Here is a 16183-nt window from a genome sequence, read left to right on the forward strand (position 1 = left end):
TTATAATAGCATTGTGTCAAGCCTTAATCGTTCCAGATGTCGGAATCTACAGTATCTTATACTTTCTAAAAAGCAGCTTACTCTTCAAATGGTTGTTTAAACTGCAATACATTATTAAGTTAAATAGCATTCGTTTACAATACTAGAATGGAATAGACAAGAGCATGGAATACTGTCCAGTGTTGTTTAGCGTGCGTACCTTCCTTAAAGGTTTAAAACCACGGGTCTCTAAACAAACACACGTATCAAGATAATGCGCCGATAAATAATTTATTGAAAATTCCTGGGAATTCCCACTGGCACCAATTAAAGTTATGTGTATTGCATATCTTCCTTCTTGGTAAGAAGCGAAGCCTCCAAAAAAGATCTGCTGTTCTTGGGTCACGCCACGAATACCTCCAGAAACGGTTAAAAATTCATAACAATCTATTATGCTTCGACTTTGCTCAGAAGCGATATTTTTACTGATGTAGTTCTACTGTGATGCGATTATTGAAAACGTTGACCTTAACCGTAGCAAATCGATTAAAATATTACAATAAGTAGAGTCAGAAGCATGGTAAAAATCCAAAATGATCTGTCAACTGAATTTGTTAATCTTGCCGTACCTCGCATTGTGTCAGTTCTCGAAAAATAATAAATGCGAGAGCCGGACGATCTGTCGATCACTTTAAATTTCAACTCACATTTTATAGTACTCACTGTAATATTTAAAGCGTATGTCAGTTTATTATAAAAATATTAAAACCATAACCTTTCGAAACAAAAATCCGAGAAGACCGCGTCTTGGTTATATTTTTTATAATCTTAATGGCGTTTATTAGTTTATTGTATATTCCTGAGCACTCTTATAGCTCTTTCTTCTTTTCATATTAAATAAAAACCGTTATAAATTGTAGCTAACCTGTAACTCAACCTTTCTTAATCTACCTATCATACTTTTACTTTCATAAACCTACATTAAACACATTTTACTTAAAAACGGAAATTCATTTTTTGTTATATTATTTTAAATTTATCTTCATATATATATCTATTTAATGCCTACCTGTATCTGATAGAAGTTAAAAAGCTCTTAAGAGTCGACCTTCTTCAAAATTATGCAAAGCGAAGCCTAACCGCATTATGACAAACTCGCAAAATACGTATTAAGAATACATAATAAGCATGAAAAAGGTAGTGGAAAAATGTGAAAAACATAAATATCAACTTACAAGTCTGGAATGCAAAAATATATTTCATAAAATACACACACCGCAACAACAACAACAATGAGAACAAAAACACATAACACCAGTATGTGCAAAAACAAAAAAAAACAAAAAATACTACACAAAAGTATCTTGTATCTATGAATGTATAGAGAAACCTAGAAAAATGTAAACATAGAAGAAATATGTTTGCAGTAAACAAAAAATATACAGTAAACGATAAGATGAAACAAGAGTCACTTCACCTTATCAAAGCTGAAAAATCATCCACCTGTCATAATGATGGCAGCAGCAACCGATGCCTAAAAAGTCGAATGAGTACCGTGTGTCTGGCATAAAATAATGCCAAGCACAAAGCAATGGGCTATAAAATGCTTAAAATATGAGTTAAACTGAAAATAAACATCGACGTACTCCGTTTTCTTAAACAATTTTTTAATATTTCAATTTTTGTTCTTGTTTATTTCTTTTTTTCTTTTTTATAAAATATTAAATGCACCTTTTACTCGCTTTGCTACTGCATAAAATGTTGCAAAAAAAAGGACCATTTTTCATAGTAAAATGGAAAAAAGCTACAAAATTTGCTGAGGGAACTGAATAGCAAACTAAGAAAAAAGTAGAAAAACGTAGAAAAAAGTCGTTAGAAGGCACAGAATGCGACACCTTTGGCAACATTTTTTTAACAGACACGGGATTACCTTTGAGATACTTTTTCTACTTTATTTTAATAAAGCATCGAACAATGCGGGAACAAAATGGTGGAGACGCCATGGCGGCAGCCATTACGAAAGCCGGTGAAAAATATGCAGAAATACTAGAATCAATAGGGAAAAAAGTTATGCAAAATTTAAAATTCAGCAAAGCACTTCAAATGTCATGAAGTTGTCACAGCAATAAGCAATGTTGCTGTGACGATGTTGCTGATGTTTATTTGCTGGCACGAGAGGGTGAAGCTTTAGCGTTTGAATGTGAGAATTATAAATATTTCGCACGCTTCAATTGACACGCGTTGCATTAAGTGTAAAAACGGAAAAACATAAACAAAGCTTAAAATAATAATCATTCATAGGTGAGATGTCAACATCAATAGACGAGAAAAAAAAAACAAAATAAATTACAAAAATGATTAATCAAACTCCGATAGGTCCGATAGGCTTAGAAGAAACACTTTAATTCTTCAATATAATTAGTTAAATATAAAACGTGTATATATATGATTAATTATCATTATCATTATCATCATTACTCTTTACAATTAGCTGATCTTAATTAGCGATAATTACACAAATAAAATTAAGTGTTTACAACACTTAATTGTGGTACAATTAAGATATAAAAAAAAATACAAAGAATTAAATACACAGTACTTAAAAATTGTGTTTAATAATTATAATAATTAATTAATAATTAATTATTTTGTAGTATGTTTTCTGCAGATTTTATGGTCAAACGAAAATTTTTACTCCAATCCCCTAGTAGATAAGCCTCGAATAGAGATATATACATAGTTATGATTTGACACATTGTAATGGTTGTCAAACTTTAATAATTCACAGTTTTACAACCGGCAATGTTAATAAATATCTAATGCCAATCTTTAACTCAACTTCCAAAAGTTCAAAAATCAATTTTTTTTTCAATAAAATTCAGCTTACTAACGCTTTAAATTATAATAAAATTGAAAAGCGCAGGTTATGTTATTTGCTCTTAAAGAACATATGCCCTTCTGTTTTATCTATAGTTTATTTTACTGCCTAATATATACTCTCTATACTTAAATGTTTGTGTTTCTGTTTTTGGGTGTATATTTTTTTTGAATAGGAGAACAGCTTAAAAGCTTAGTCAGCGAAAAATATCAACCGCCGTTAAAAGCTCATTCAGGAACCACCGTTAGGTAATACGTCTGAAGTCGTCCTGAGCAAAAGCTCAAATCTATAGTCTGATCATCATGTCAGTAACCGTCCATTTGCTTGTGTCCAGATCTTATTCCATCGTCGAAGTTTTCCAACAGCTCTCAATTATCTCATCAAAAGGGAATTGTTGATTCCGCCATTTGCCAATCGTTAGCCGAACTAAGCAGGAAGGGCACCAAGTTGCTGGTCGATAAAAGTTCGTCTAACTCTGCTTGGAACTCAAATCTTGGACAAGCGAACAGGACAAGTTCTGCTTTATCTTCTAACACAGGGCAAGCAGGACACCAAGCAGGACTAGGTGAAATATGTACAAGTTGACCTTGAAATAGCCGTAACCTGATAGAGCTTGCTTGTAGAAGTCGACCTTGTCGTGTCCTTTCTTAATCCGTCTTTCTACATCAGAGATGAGTGAGCAGGTTCACTTTTGTTTATTTGAACTCGACCTTTTGCGTTGCCAGGTCTGAATTGTTTTCCTTTTGGTATACTATGGTCTAATACAAAATTTTTTTAGACATTTATTTTGTATTGCGTTAGATAAATATACGCATAGTATTAGTCTATGGTTTTACAGTATTTAATTTGTTATTAACGCTACATGTTCAAATATTTAGACTGTTGCGAATATTAGTTTTTCTAATGTTCTCAATTGGGTTATTAGTATGACACCCCTTTGTATCATCATCAAAACACGGTTAAGTTCCGTTTAAAACCGAAAACCGTATATTTTATATATCTACATATACTTTGAATTTGATATAAATCATAAACAGTGATCTTTCTATTGAAACTTTCCACATATATCAATACTCATGTCTTATCTTTTATCCAAAAACTAAACTATTAAAATATTGACAGACGTTAGATACAATTATTAAAAAAGTAAGTGCATTATGGTATTCTACATTAGTTTGAAAGCACGTTTGTTGACTTAAAATAATTTTAGCCTTACTTACTTATTAAAAAGAGTCCTATAAATCGTCTTTCTTTTAAAGTCTAAACATTTGAAACTATTTTGAAAGTAATTAAATTTGGCAAAAAACATTTTTTTAGTAGATTTGTGTTTAGGGAAAATAAAAGTTAAAAAATTAACTTACGCAATATTTTTTAAATTTTTTTTGGCATAATTTACAGACTATCTCATGAATTTAAAATTTCAATTACGAACGAATAGTCAAATGCTGCCAGTGACAGAATTGTCTGGGCAAAGGGCAACAGCTGCGCTTACATGGCCATTTAATGACAATGAATTCATTAGAATTTTTTTTTAGGTACATAAATAAATTGTGTAAATACGCGTATACTTGAATTAAGTAAATAAGTTTAGAAAAAAAAATTAACGCCGGCGTGTTGCCAATTTTTTGCAATTTTTATTTTAATTTTTTTTTTAGTTTTTTTATTTGACTTAAGCTTTCACTAAGAGCCTTGCAACATTCCCTTTTTAACAAATATGTCTGGTTTGTTTTTCTGTCTGCTTTTTGACTTTTATTCCTTCCAAAAAAAAAGTGGTCTAGGAGTGTTTTTTTCAGATACTTAACATAATCCGATTTCAAAACAAAGCGTATAAGTGAATAGAAAAATCTCTTTATACTAGTTTTAAATCATACCAATTAGAAATATATTAACTTCAACAGTATAGGATTTTTATGAAGTTAAAACTATTAGATATAATCCCTCTCTTTAAGACTCTTAAAGAATAATAATATAGTGTTATCTCTTAAAGTTATTTGTTTATAGTTAATACACTGCTGATATGGAGTTAGAAGCTTTATAAAATATGTATAAAAATTTTTTAAATTAACCTTTCTTGCAGTTCCTTAATTATATTCATAATATAAATAATATATTTTCAACCACATGATATATTTTAATCCAATTCAATATAAAAATCTGTTTAAAAGTTTCTAAAAAGATTTTTTGTTGTGGTCATTACCATTACGACGATAACATTACTAAAATATTTTGAAGCTAACGCAGAGATAATTCATTTAATAAAATATAAAATTTCTTTTATTACATATGTATTAAATAAATAAAAAAGTATTTTAATAAATAAGCTAATATTTCTGAATTTTGTAAATAAATATATAAATAATGGTAGCATATGGCTACATATTAGAGTAGTTATCCCAGTCAAAAATAATTACTCATACGCCACAGGGATGATTTCATTTGATTTTGGGCAATAATATTAAAATTCAATATTTAAAAATTTTGTTAAATTTAAAATTATTATAAAATGATTAATATATACATTTAATAATAATGTGAAATAAATTTCTTTTATTAAATTCTCTTGGATTTATTTACAGTCGCGTACATCCCTTGTTTCCAGTTCGGATGGTGGCATTTTGGCTGAAGGCGAAACTTCAAGCGAAACATCCCGTGGCAGCGAAAACAGTCCACCATGTGATTTAGGACTTGTAGAGCGTTTATTATTGACACATCCGGTATGGTTTCTACCCGGCATACAACGTTCTGGTGCAGTGCATTTTTTGCAAGGCAAAGAGGAAGGGGTAAGTTCAAAGTGTTATTGTAAAAATTTTTAATTAACAAAATACTTTGTTCGAGTCAACACAAACCGTTAAAAGGACAAAAGTAGCTTTCTAAAATTCGTTTGATGTTATATTTGATTTTATACAAGACAATATATAACAACACAACCTGAAAATTCATTACCTAATATAAATTTAAGGGCCTTAACTTTGTTTTACTCTATGACTTTGTCACTCAAATACATCAAAGAACTGACTTTTGTGTTCTAGCACTTTTAAAAATCAAATGGCAATTTGATGAAATTTAATATTTGCAGAAAAAAATTTTCATTTTAAATAATTTAAAATTGAAAACATACGTAAAGTAAAATAAATTTACAATTTGCGGCTCACCGAAAATTGTATTTCGATCTTAATTGTTGTATAAAAACAAATTCGTACATTAATTAACATAAAATTATGTACACTCATACATATGATGTACCACATGTAACAATCACTTACAGGATTAAATTGCATTGACAGTGACGTAGTTAAAAACTTTTATTTTGAAACATTCTTTATTAAAATCGTTGTAGACGATGGAATTTAATAATAATTAAAATTTCCAAATGCAAAATGCTAACGCACTGTTCCAACTGTTATTAACATTATTAACATACGAGTATAAAACTTCGCTGTTAATAACATAAATGTACGTATACATTGTGACCGAAAAGTTTTCGGAAATTCTCATTTAAAATTCGCGCGCTGTATATTTTTCGATATTTTAAGTTATTGTAGTTTGGCAGCACTGTCCTTAATTACTATGCCAAAAATGAGCGCGATCTGTCAGACAGTTCGTTTACGGCAGCTTGTTGAAACAGTTCACTCAGTAGTGCGTTGCGAAAAAAAACAATGGAAAAAAATATTGATCAAAGAGTTTGCATCAAATTTTGTGTTTCGAACGAATTTTCGTGTGCAGAATCGTTGCGAATGCTACAAAAGGCTTATGGGGAATCAGTTTTATCGAAAACTCAAGTTTATGAGTGGTACAAAGCCTTTCAGGACTGTCGTACGACCGTCGAAGACATGCCGCGTTCTGGACGACCTTCGACCTCTACCACCGACGAAAACATTGAAAAGGCAAAGGAAATCGTGTTCAAAAATCCTCATGTGAGTGTTAGAGAGATAGCACGAGAGCTAGGCATCGGTCGTGAGATGGCTCGTTTGATTTTGGTGGACAATTTGTGTATGCGACGTGTCAACGCTCGGCTTTTTCCGATTCACCTCAATTTGTTCCAAAAACACCATCGTGGACAGGTCTCGTTAGACATGCTTGATCGTGCCAATTCCGATCCAACTTTCATGGAACGCATCATAACGGGTGACGAGACATGGGTCTACGAGTACGACATGCAAACAAGCCAACAATCATCGGAATGGAGAGGAAAAGACGAGCCGAAACCGAAAAAACCACGCCAAAGTCGCTCGAAAATCAAGGCAATGCTGATTGTTTTCTTCGATATTCGTGGTGTGGTGCATCATGAATTCGTCCCTGAAGGACAAACAGTCAATAAAGCCTATTATTTGACTGTTTTAAGACGTTTGCGTGAAAATATCCGCCGTAAACGGCCTCAATTGTGGAAGGATAATTCATGGATTTTTCATGACGATAATGCTCCCTCGCACCGAGCCAACATTATCAACGATTTTAAGGCCAAACATTCAATAAATACCATCGAACAGCCCCCGTATTCACCTGATCTTGCACCGTGTGACTTTTTCCTGTTTCCCAAACTCAAATTACCACTCAGAGGAACGCGTTTTGAATCCATAGAAGACGTAAAACAGAATTCGCAGAGGAAACTCAAAGCCATACCGGAAAGCGCCTATAAAAAATGTTTTGATGATTGGAAGAAACGTTGGCATTTGTGTATCGCTTCTAATGGAGCATATTTTGAAGGAGATAAAATAAATATTGATGAAGATTAAGAATTTTGCGTTTTATTTAAAATTTCCGGAAACTTTTCGGTCACAATGTATTTTAATCCTTATTAATTTCATTTATTTTTTATACAAAATTGTATCTTTAGTATCCCACTTACAACGCCACTGCTTGACAATTTTCATTCTATGAATACAAAATTTAAATATTTAAATATTTTTACAGATCTGTAGCATGTGGCGTGAATTTCATATTAATTAAAATTGCAAATTGATAAAAAAAAATACTATACTGTGAAGGAACAAAGCCTTCCGTTAAATTATTTTTTATTCCCAGTGTTGTTTGTTTGTTTTTTGTTTTATCAGACAGGATATTCCTTTAATTCATTTGTAAAAATTACATTTTAAAATGAATAAATTTATATTTAATGAACGGAAGTTTAAAGTTTACACTCGGAAATAATTAATAAAAAGGACTAAATGTTACGTTTAATGATTGGCTTTAAATTTAAATTATTTTTGTATACAAAAAAATTACTAATCATTATAAGTAAATAATTATTTAGTACACGAAAATATAACTGTAATACGTAACGACTATTGTATATTGTACAACTATAATATATGACACGAACTGCAAACATTTTTTATTAAAATTATTAATATAATTAATTTGTTTTACATTAAATATTGGGAATATCGAATTCTGCGTCAAAATGCATTTCTAATAATTTTTTATTAAAAAAGAATTTTATTCTCAGTTGTTAAATCCAAATGCTTACTGAAAATATTTTAAATATTTTTCATATATATTCAATAAATATTGATACAAGTTATTATAACCCATAGCATAAATGATGTTACTTTAGGAAAATGGCGCAGAAGTTAGTGCCTTTTCGTAAACCTATAAATTTGCTGCAAACCTTTTCATTTTCTACCAATATTCTAAGTGGAATTTGTCCATATATTTATTTTTGTGTCAATATTTGGTGTGTATTTCAATATAATTATAGTATATAATCAAAATTTTCTAAAAATAAAATTCTCTTTAACTTTAACTGTATACCGATTAATACTGAATATATACTAAGTCTTCCACACATCTTAATCTTTATTTTAGAAACATCAAATATTAATTATATGCTATGGCATAGATCAATACTTAAGGTAATTCACAAAAATGGTGATAGATATTTCAACTTAAATAAATTTGAATTAAAGAAGAAACTAAAAAAGAAACTACTTTTTGTCGCAGTATAACATTTTTATCACACTTATTACACTTTATATTTCAATATATTATTATTTAATAGTACGTTTCCACTGGCGTCGTTAGTTCAATTAAATTACTTAAGATTCCTTGAATTACTTGAAATATATTTCTTTTATGTTACATATGTTACTTATATGTATGTTACTTCTAATATGGATCCACTGGTTTCGTTAGACCATGGACAGTTAGGTCCATTGAGAATGCTTGAAGAACTTAAATCTCAAGTAAGTTAAGTATTCTAACAAAACCAGTTGAAACATACCCTAACACATTTATTCCAATATTATATAAATTTATGAATCCAATTAACTATTCTAACAAAACCAGTTGAAACATACCCTAACACATTTATTCCAATATTATATAAATTTATGAATCCAATTTTTGTAGTGATATTTAAAGTGCTACGCTACTCTAAAGAGTGTAGTACCTATATTTACAATAGAATTTTATAAAAGAGGTAAATCTAACGAAACTGAGTATTAGTTAGTATATAATACTTACAAAAATAATAAAGTCACCTTCGATATGTGTCTCCTTTTAAAATTGAATTCATATAATTACAAAATAAACCTCATCTAAAATACGTAGATTAAAATAATCAAAATTCAAAATACCAGCTAACAGCACCTAAAAGCGCAAGGAAACATGTGAAAACAACTTGTTAACTACATCATAAATAGCTGATAGGTGCAATAATTCATGATTTAATTGACTGATTTTAACAATTATTTTTTGGGTTTGTAAGTAGGTACATTGTCTTGATTGAAAATGAGTTCCGTTATTTCTAAACCAAGTCTTTTCATCCAAATTATTCAACTAAAATAACTAAGCAAACTAAACTAACCTCATTATTGTTAAAGTGTACGATTATAGTCCGACTACAACCATCGTCCGCATTCTGTAATTAAGTACTATCGATATATTCATGAAAATTTTGTTTTATCTGTAGAAAAGAGGAATAATTGAAAAATATTAAAATAAAAGTTTATGCTCAATTATGATAAAAATTTTCACAAATCGCATTACTAATTGCTACGCTCATTAGTATTCAGAAATGTGTATGAAACCACAAAATCACAATGAAATTAAAACCGTAAATGTACTAAATACGTTACTGAAATGTACAAGTATTCAAACAGAAATGGTTAACTCAGTCCACAATATGGGCAATACGGGCAATACGGGTAATACGAGTATCAAAATAAATCAGAACGCGGCAGTTTGACTATGAATTTGCACACAATTTGCTAAAATATTTACATAAATTTTTTACACAAATTACAATCAATTAACAATGAAAGAAAACAATAGCACAGCAATCGGGCCCGAACGACAAACGTATGAACACACGAACACACCAACACACTTACATATTTCCAACCATACAATAAACCCGACAGCAAACAAATATGCAAAGCTGCAGATATGCGTCATTTGTGGTATGTGAGTTTTGGCATTTGTCTCTGCCGCATAAAAGCAATAAGCGTTACTGTAACGTTGAGTGTGTGTGTGTGTGTATGTATAGTATGAGTAGTACGGCTTGCAGACGCTTGATAACAGTTTTTTTTCTGCTTGCTACGCTTTTATTTTACTTCTGACCAAAAGTACTGAATTCATTCATTAATGTGAAGCGACCATTTCCGAACGCAATGCCGCAATGGCTTTCCATAAAGAATGGCGAGCAAAGCTCAGCTGAATGCTGTGGCCATGTGTGTGTTTTTGCAATTTATCTGCTTGCCAAGCATTTACCTAGGATATCAACGCTTCTGCATACGAATTGCTGCCTTTGAATTGAACTTCTTGTACATTTTCATTTTACTTTTTGTTTTATTTTTTTTTTCTTTTTTGCATATTTTAGTGAAAAATTGCAAATGAAGGGAAATTCGCTTTTGTTGCAAAATTTTGCCTGCATTTCCCTTAATCATCTCCGTTTTTATTTACAGTTTCACCAGAGCCATTCATGCTGAGCTACATTAATTGTCGTTGTGGCAACTCTGATTGTGACTTTTGTTCTAAAAGAAATTTATCTTATTTTTCTCATATACTCATATACGTTGTATTCATATATTAACGTACAAAATATTTCAGAAATGCTACAACAATAGTCATTACATGACATGAGATGTAATGTTTTCGATGATATTAAATATCTTGTTCGACGTGTTTTGTAATTAATAAAAAATAAATATAAGGTTAAATTGATTGAAATGTGGTTTTGCTAACCGATTTATTATAAAGTCTGATATTAATAGTTGATATAAAATTTATAAAAATAATTTTGTGAACAGAAGTTATAATTCAACGTCATAGTGACTATTATATTTGGTTAAGGTGCTTTGGTAAAAGTGCGCTGACTCTGAAATTCAAATTTGGCAGGACACGAGTTCGATTCCTGGTATTTGAAGTCTAAAAAAAATTATTTACGAATAATTATATACAAGAATTATTTCCAACACCACTGATGATGGGAATTTGGCAATACTAGAAACAGTTGTATGGTCAGCAAAAAATTCAATTGATTAAAATAATATGAAATAAATTTTTGTTGTTGTAGTTCACTGCTGTTCGAGAAAACTCTATTAAAAATAATTTTTAAATTGTTTTTCAAATGTGCATTAATTTAATAAAGCAAGTTTTACAAAAATCTGAAGCTCCTGTTTTTTTTAGTGTAAATATCTTTTACCTCATTTCTTACAATGATTGATATAAAAAATTTTCAGTTCAAAGTATTGAAGTGACTTTAGTTTATTCGAATTGAATAACTTAGACAGGAACACCTTAAATTTTCAGTGATTTTTAGTCTTTTTGATTCTCTATTTCATCTTATTTTTGTTTTATTTTATTCAAATATCTAAAATGCCCCTTTCAGAGCACCATTGCAATACGCAAAGTTTTTCAATCCATGTTTAAATCAAGTCAAATTTTGCAGTTACATTTTACAGTTGCCGTTTACAATTGCATTTTGCAAAGTCATTTTAAGATAACATAGCTTTGTTGTAGATTTTTACACACTTATCGCAAAACATTGCATTTTATAGTTGCACTATAGTTGCACTTTCGCTAAACAATGTTTAACACAAAAAAAATTTTAAAATTCAAACAACTTCAATGATATTTAAATTCTAAAATTTTTGTATTTCTGTAGTATCTCGGTTTCTATATCAATTAAAAGTATTAAGGGTACATCATAGATACAAGATTTTTTGTACAAAAAATGCTTGTCAGATGCTCTGATATCTCTGTCAGATATCTGTTATTGAGCGATTGAGATATGAGAATTGAGAATTAAGATATGATCCAAACCCATAAGAACATAATAACCCATTACATTTCGATTTCAAAAATATATTGAAGAAGATAACTGATATTAATAGATTTAAGATAGGATCCAAGATAATAAACCGAAACTACACATTAAATATCAAGTTAAACCATATTTAGGAGAACATATTAAGAAATTTGAGGTATGATCTAAAACAATGAAAACATAATTACAAACTAAATATCGAATGATATATTATTTAAAAGAATATCTGTTGTTAATAGATCTGAGATATGATCCAAGCCCATTGACATCATATCTTCTCTCTTCATTCTGATTTTTGAAGGTTCATAACAATTAAAACTATTTTCGACACTCAAAAAACCAACTTATTTTTCTTAGCTTGCATACATGTTTTTTTAATCATGTAGAGTGACTACACATATTCCATCATAATTTGGAAAACCCCATACATTTAATTTTCAATCAAAAATATTTGTAAATTCGTGATTATAATGAATACATTTTAAATATCATTAATTAATCGATTTTTTCGGTTTGTTCCACAAATATTCCAAAATATTTTGGTTAATAAATTGCAGACGGAAATCAAATCTGACTAAATATTCGCAATCAACATAATACATGTAGTATATAGTGAATCTAAATACAACGAGGACCATTTAAACTATCGTTATATTAGGAAGTACTAAAATGGCTGATACGATGCGATACTGATACGTTTTGAATATTTTTTTGTCTCTCGTGTTGTTTATGGAAGTATCTAGCTTATAGTCAAAATCTATATTTGAATATTTAATTGGCTGAATGTTAGAAGAAATATCTACTAAAAAAATACTATCTGCACAAGTGTAAAAAACCTTCTGCTCTTCTCATTCGATCTCTATTTTTATAAATTACTTTGAGCGTGTCTCGTTTTCAAAATTCATTTTGTTTATTAAATTATAATAATTCCTTTAATATTTTTATTGTTTTATTCTAGAGATCTCTACCACTCATGACACCCTAAAATGAACATTTAATTAAAATTACATTAAATGAAAATCAATCACAACTGTTCAATGCTTTCGGTGTTGTAGTTAAGCTCTAAGGAATGAACACTTAAATAGTCCATATAAACTATTTACCATTTTTCCTTTGCACCCTCATGATAACAAAATCTTTGACATTCAAACAATTAACTTTTACAGTCATTATATACATATATAGCAATGCTGCAGAGAATATACCCCAACAAAGTAGGGGAGCACTTTTTTCCATACTGGTGCGATAATTACAGCAACATTTATATTTTAATTTATTTTTCAGTCAAGTGCAGCAATTGATATCAATCAAAGTGCAACATGTGTGTTGATGCCTCACATCAGTACGTATCTCTGTGCATTACAAAAGTTTAGTATTGCTTTCTATGGGGGAAAACTTTAGTAATACGCTCAACATATCTTTTTTCAACAGCTTATTTACAAAAATAAAAAAAAAATTGAAATAAACTTCAAAATGTAAAGTACATGAGACGAGGTTAAAGACCAGGTCAGTGGCTAATGTAAGTATCGCAAACAGTAATTAACAGCAGCTGTTAACAGCTTCGGTCATTATTAGTTCCATTAAAGCACCTGTGGTTTATGAATGCATATATTGTTACCTACTCTTGATTGGTGAAGTACTTTGTTTTGTATTTTTAATAGAGAAAGAAAATTAATTTTCAGCAAAAAATTTTTATTTTAAAATTTAAAATAATTTTAATGCTTTTTAATATAAAATTCATTCTCCGTTTTCAACAACCCACAAACATGATTCGTTGGTAAAACATTCCAAACTATTGTAAATTGTTTAAGAGCCCAAAAAACGGATTTCAACGTTTTTTAATTTTCCCTCTTCAGTCCATGAAAACCAACCGAACAACGGGAAGAAAGTAAAAACAAAAGTTTATACTGAGAAATCCTCTTAGAGGGACTTAACTAAATGTAAAGAAAGCAGTTTCAATTCAAAAATCATTTCATGCAATGCCACGAAACCGTATGCGGTCGAGTTAGGGTCACTTGGGAGATTAAAGAGATTTCAATTTTCCACTACTCATCCTTCCTTCCAGCTTTTCTGCTACGTTTCTTCGCAGTAAAGTGAAATGAAATGAAATCATGGCAATAACAGCAAATATGCAACAGCGCACCGTGTTGGTATCTTTAAATAAAAAATGATATGAACAAATAGTGTAAAGTACAAGAGAAGACAGACAGACAGTCAGAGAGACGTGAATACAGACAAGATAACAGGATAACAATTTAAAAAACCAACATTTTTAATATACAACAGCCAATGATGCCAATTTAAAATACAAATATTAAGTGTCCCGTTGCGTATTATTGCACTTGCTTATGAGCCATATTTCGAGGAGTTTCCCTTTTATTAAAACTCATATTACCAATTTAAATAAAATATGAGATTTTTATTATCGTACAATAACTTGAACCAACAGCTAAATATGAAGTTAATAGCTTCCATTGGGAGAAATATGAGTTTCGAAATAGAATAGCTTTAAAAAATTTATTTTGTTGAAAATATAAATATTTTAATAAGTTTTTTAAATAAGAAAAAGAGAATAATGAAAAGTAGAAGTTAATAGATACTTCACTTGGGATATTAAACATAACAGAAAAATATTAAAAAATATCTAAGAGAACTTCAACGCTTTAAAAATAAATAAATAAGATGTTATATAGAATGTTATATAGCTTGTTATTTCCATTGTTGTATTCTGTACTACAGCTTGTGCTTATTGAGCTATACAAGACTGTATATTAATGTAGTCCGATAGATCATTATGACTTGATCCAAATTCAAATTTTAACATTGAGAGCAAACAAAAAAATTCAATTAAACTATTTGTCACTGTAACATTCTGAGTTTATTAAAAACATTATTACTAATGCCACTGGGGTACTGGTACGTTAGGTTAGGTTGGAGTGGCGGCCTTGTGTACCAAGACAGCCCACTTGAGCTTAAATATTGTCCCATTGTGGTACCACAGGAATAGCGTTGGGATATTGGTAAGTCTGGGTAACTTTCACTTTTAGCGTAATATTAATTTTCGATTAGTGAATCTCAAATTAAATGTATAACATTCAAGATTAATTTATAACACTTTAGATTTTTTACCAGTGTAACAAGATTACCCTTAAATTAACAGCTGTTTTATATAACTTGACAAGTAAAATGTTATTTGATTCATATGTATTTTTGAAAAATATAAATCCCTACTAACACTACTTCAGAAATGTTTGTTTACTCTAAAAAAGTTCAATTAGTTAACAAAATTTGATAAATTTATAGTAAATCTAAACAGAATCCAGATTTACCAATCAAAAACGCCATAACTAATGTATGACAGACTTTGTTCTTTGTAGTAGTAAAAAATAGCACCTTTTAATTTTACTACTATTTTAATTTTACTACTACTATTTTCCACTTTCCCCAGTGGGGTGCTATAGGGCCTCAACAATTTCTGTAAATCTATTTGATGCTTCTCTGTAGCTGTCGTTCCATGGAAACCGTGCTTTAGCTAGCTCATTTTTGAACGTTCTTCCCCATATTTTCGTTGGCATACCAGGTCTTCTGCTACCTTGTGGATTCCATGCCCATGTTTGCCTCGCTATGTAATCTTTCGGATATGTAAACGTATGGCCTATCCACTTTCACTTTCTCATTTTTATCTCATTTTGTGTTGCTTTTTGAGTCGTTTGGTTTAGCAGGCATTCATTTGATATTTGATCTGGCATTTGTTGAGAAACACTTGCACCTTTTTTTCGATATGTCTGGAATGTTACCATGTTTCACAGCCTTTTAAGTTTAAATACAATCAAAAAATATTATGGTATCAATAGTACTTATAGTATGAAGTTGACTATTGTGAGTTAACTGTCTGCATAACAACCCTAACTAAAAAGAGCGTAAAATTGATGGACTATGAGATATGACTGCATACAATGACTCCATGTTTGCGTAGATGGAGTGAATGGGTTTACAACAGTATTGATATGAACTCAATTTAATGGAAAAATTCATAATCAGTGTAATATATTCAATAT

General features: G+C 30.0%; 1 protein-coding gene across 1 annotated transcript in view; it reads left to right on the forward strand.

Annotated features, from left to right (window-relative positions):
- LOC119666707 (protein sprint-like) overlaps positions 1 to 16183 on the forward strand; it is a 79881-nt gene that overhangs the window by 44264 nt on the left and 19434 nt on the right. Inside the window, exon 3 of the mRNA XM_038075990.1 lies at positions 5434 to 5637. Within this exon, the coding sequence (XP_037931918.1) occupies positions 5434 to 5637 (204 nt within the window). The remainder of the gene's footprint in view (positions 1 to 5433; positions 5638 to 16183) is intronic.

This window comes from Teleopsis dalmanni, chromosome 1, assembly GCF_002237135.1.
Source record: "Teleopsis dalmanni isolate 2A chromosome 1, ASM223713v2, whole genome shotgun sequence".
In the NCBI taxonomy this organism is placed as follows: Eukaryota; Metazoa; Arthropoda; class Insecta; order Diptera; family Diopsidae; genus Teleopsis; species Teleopsis dalmanni.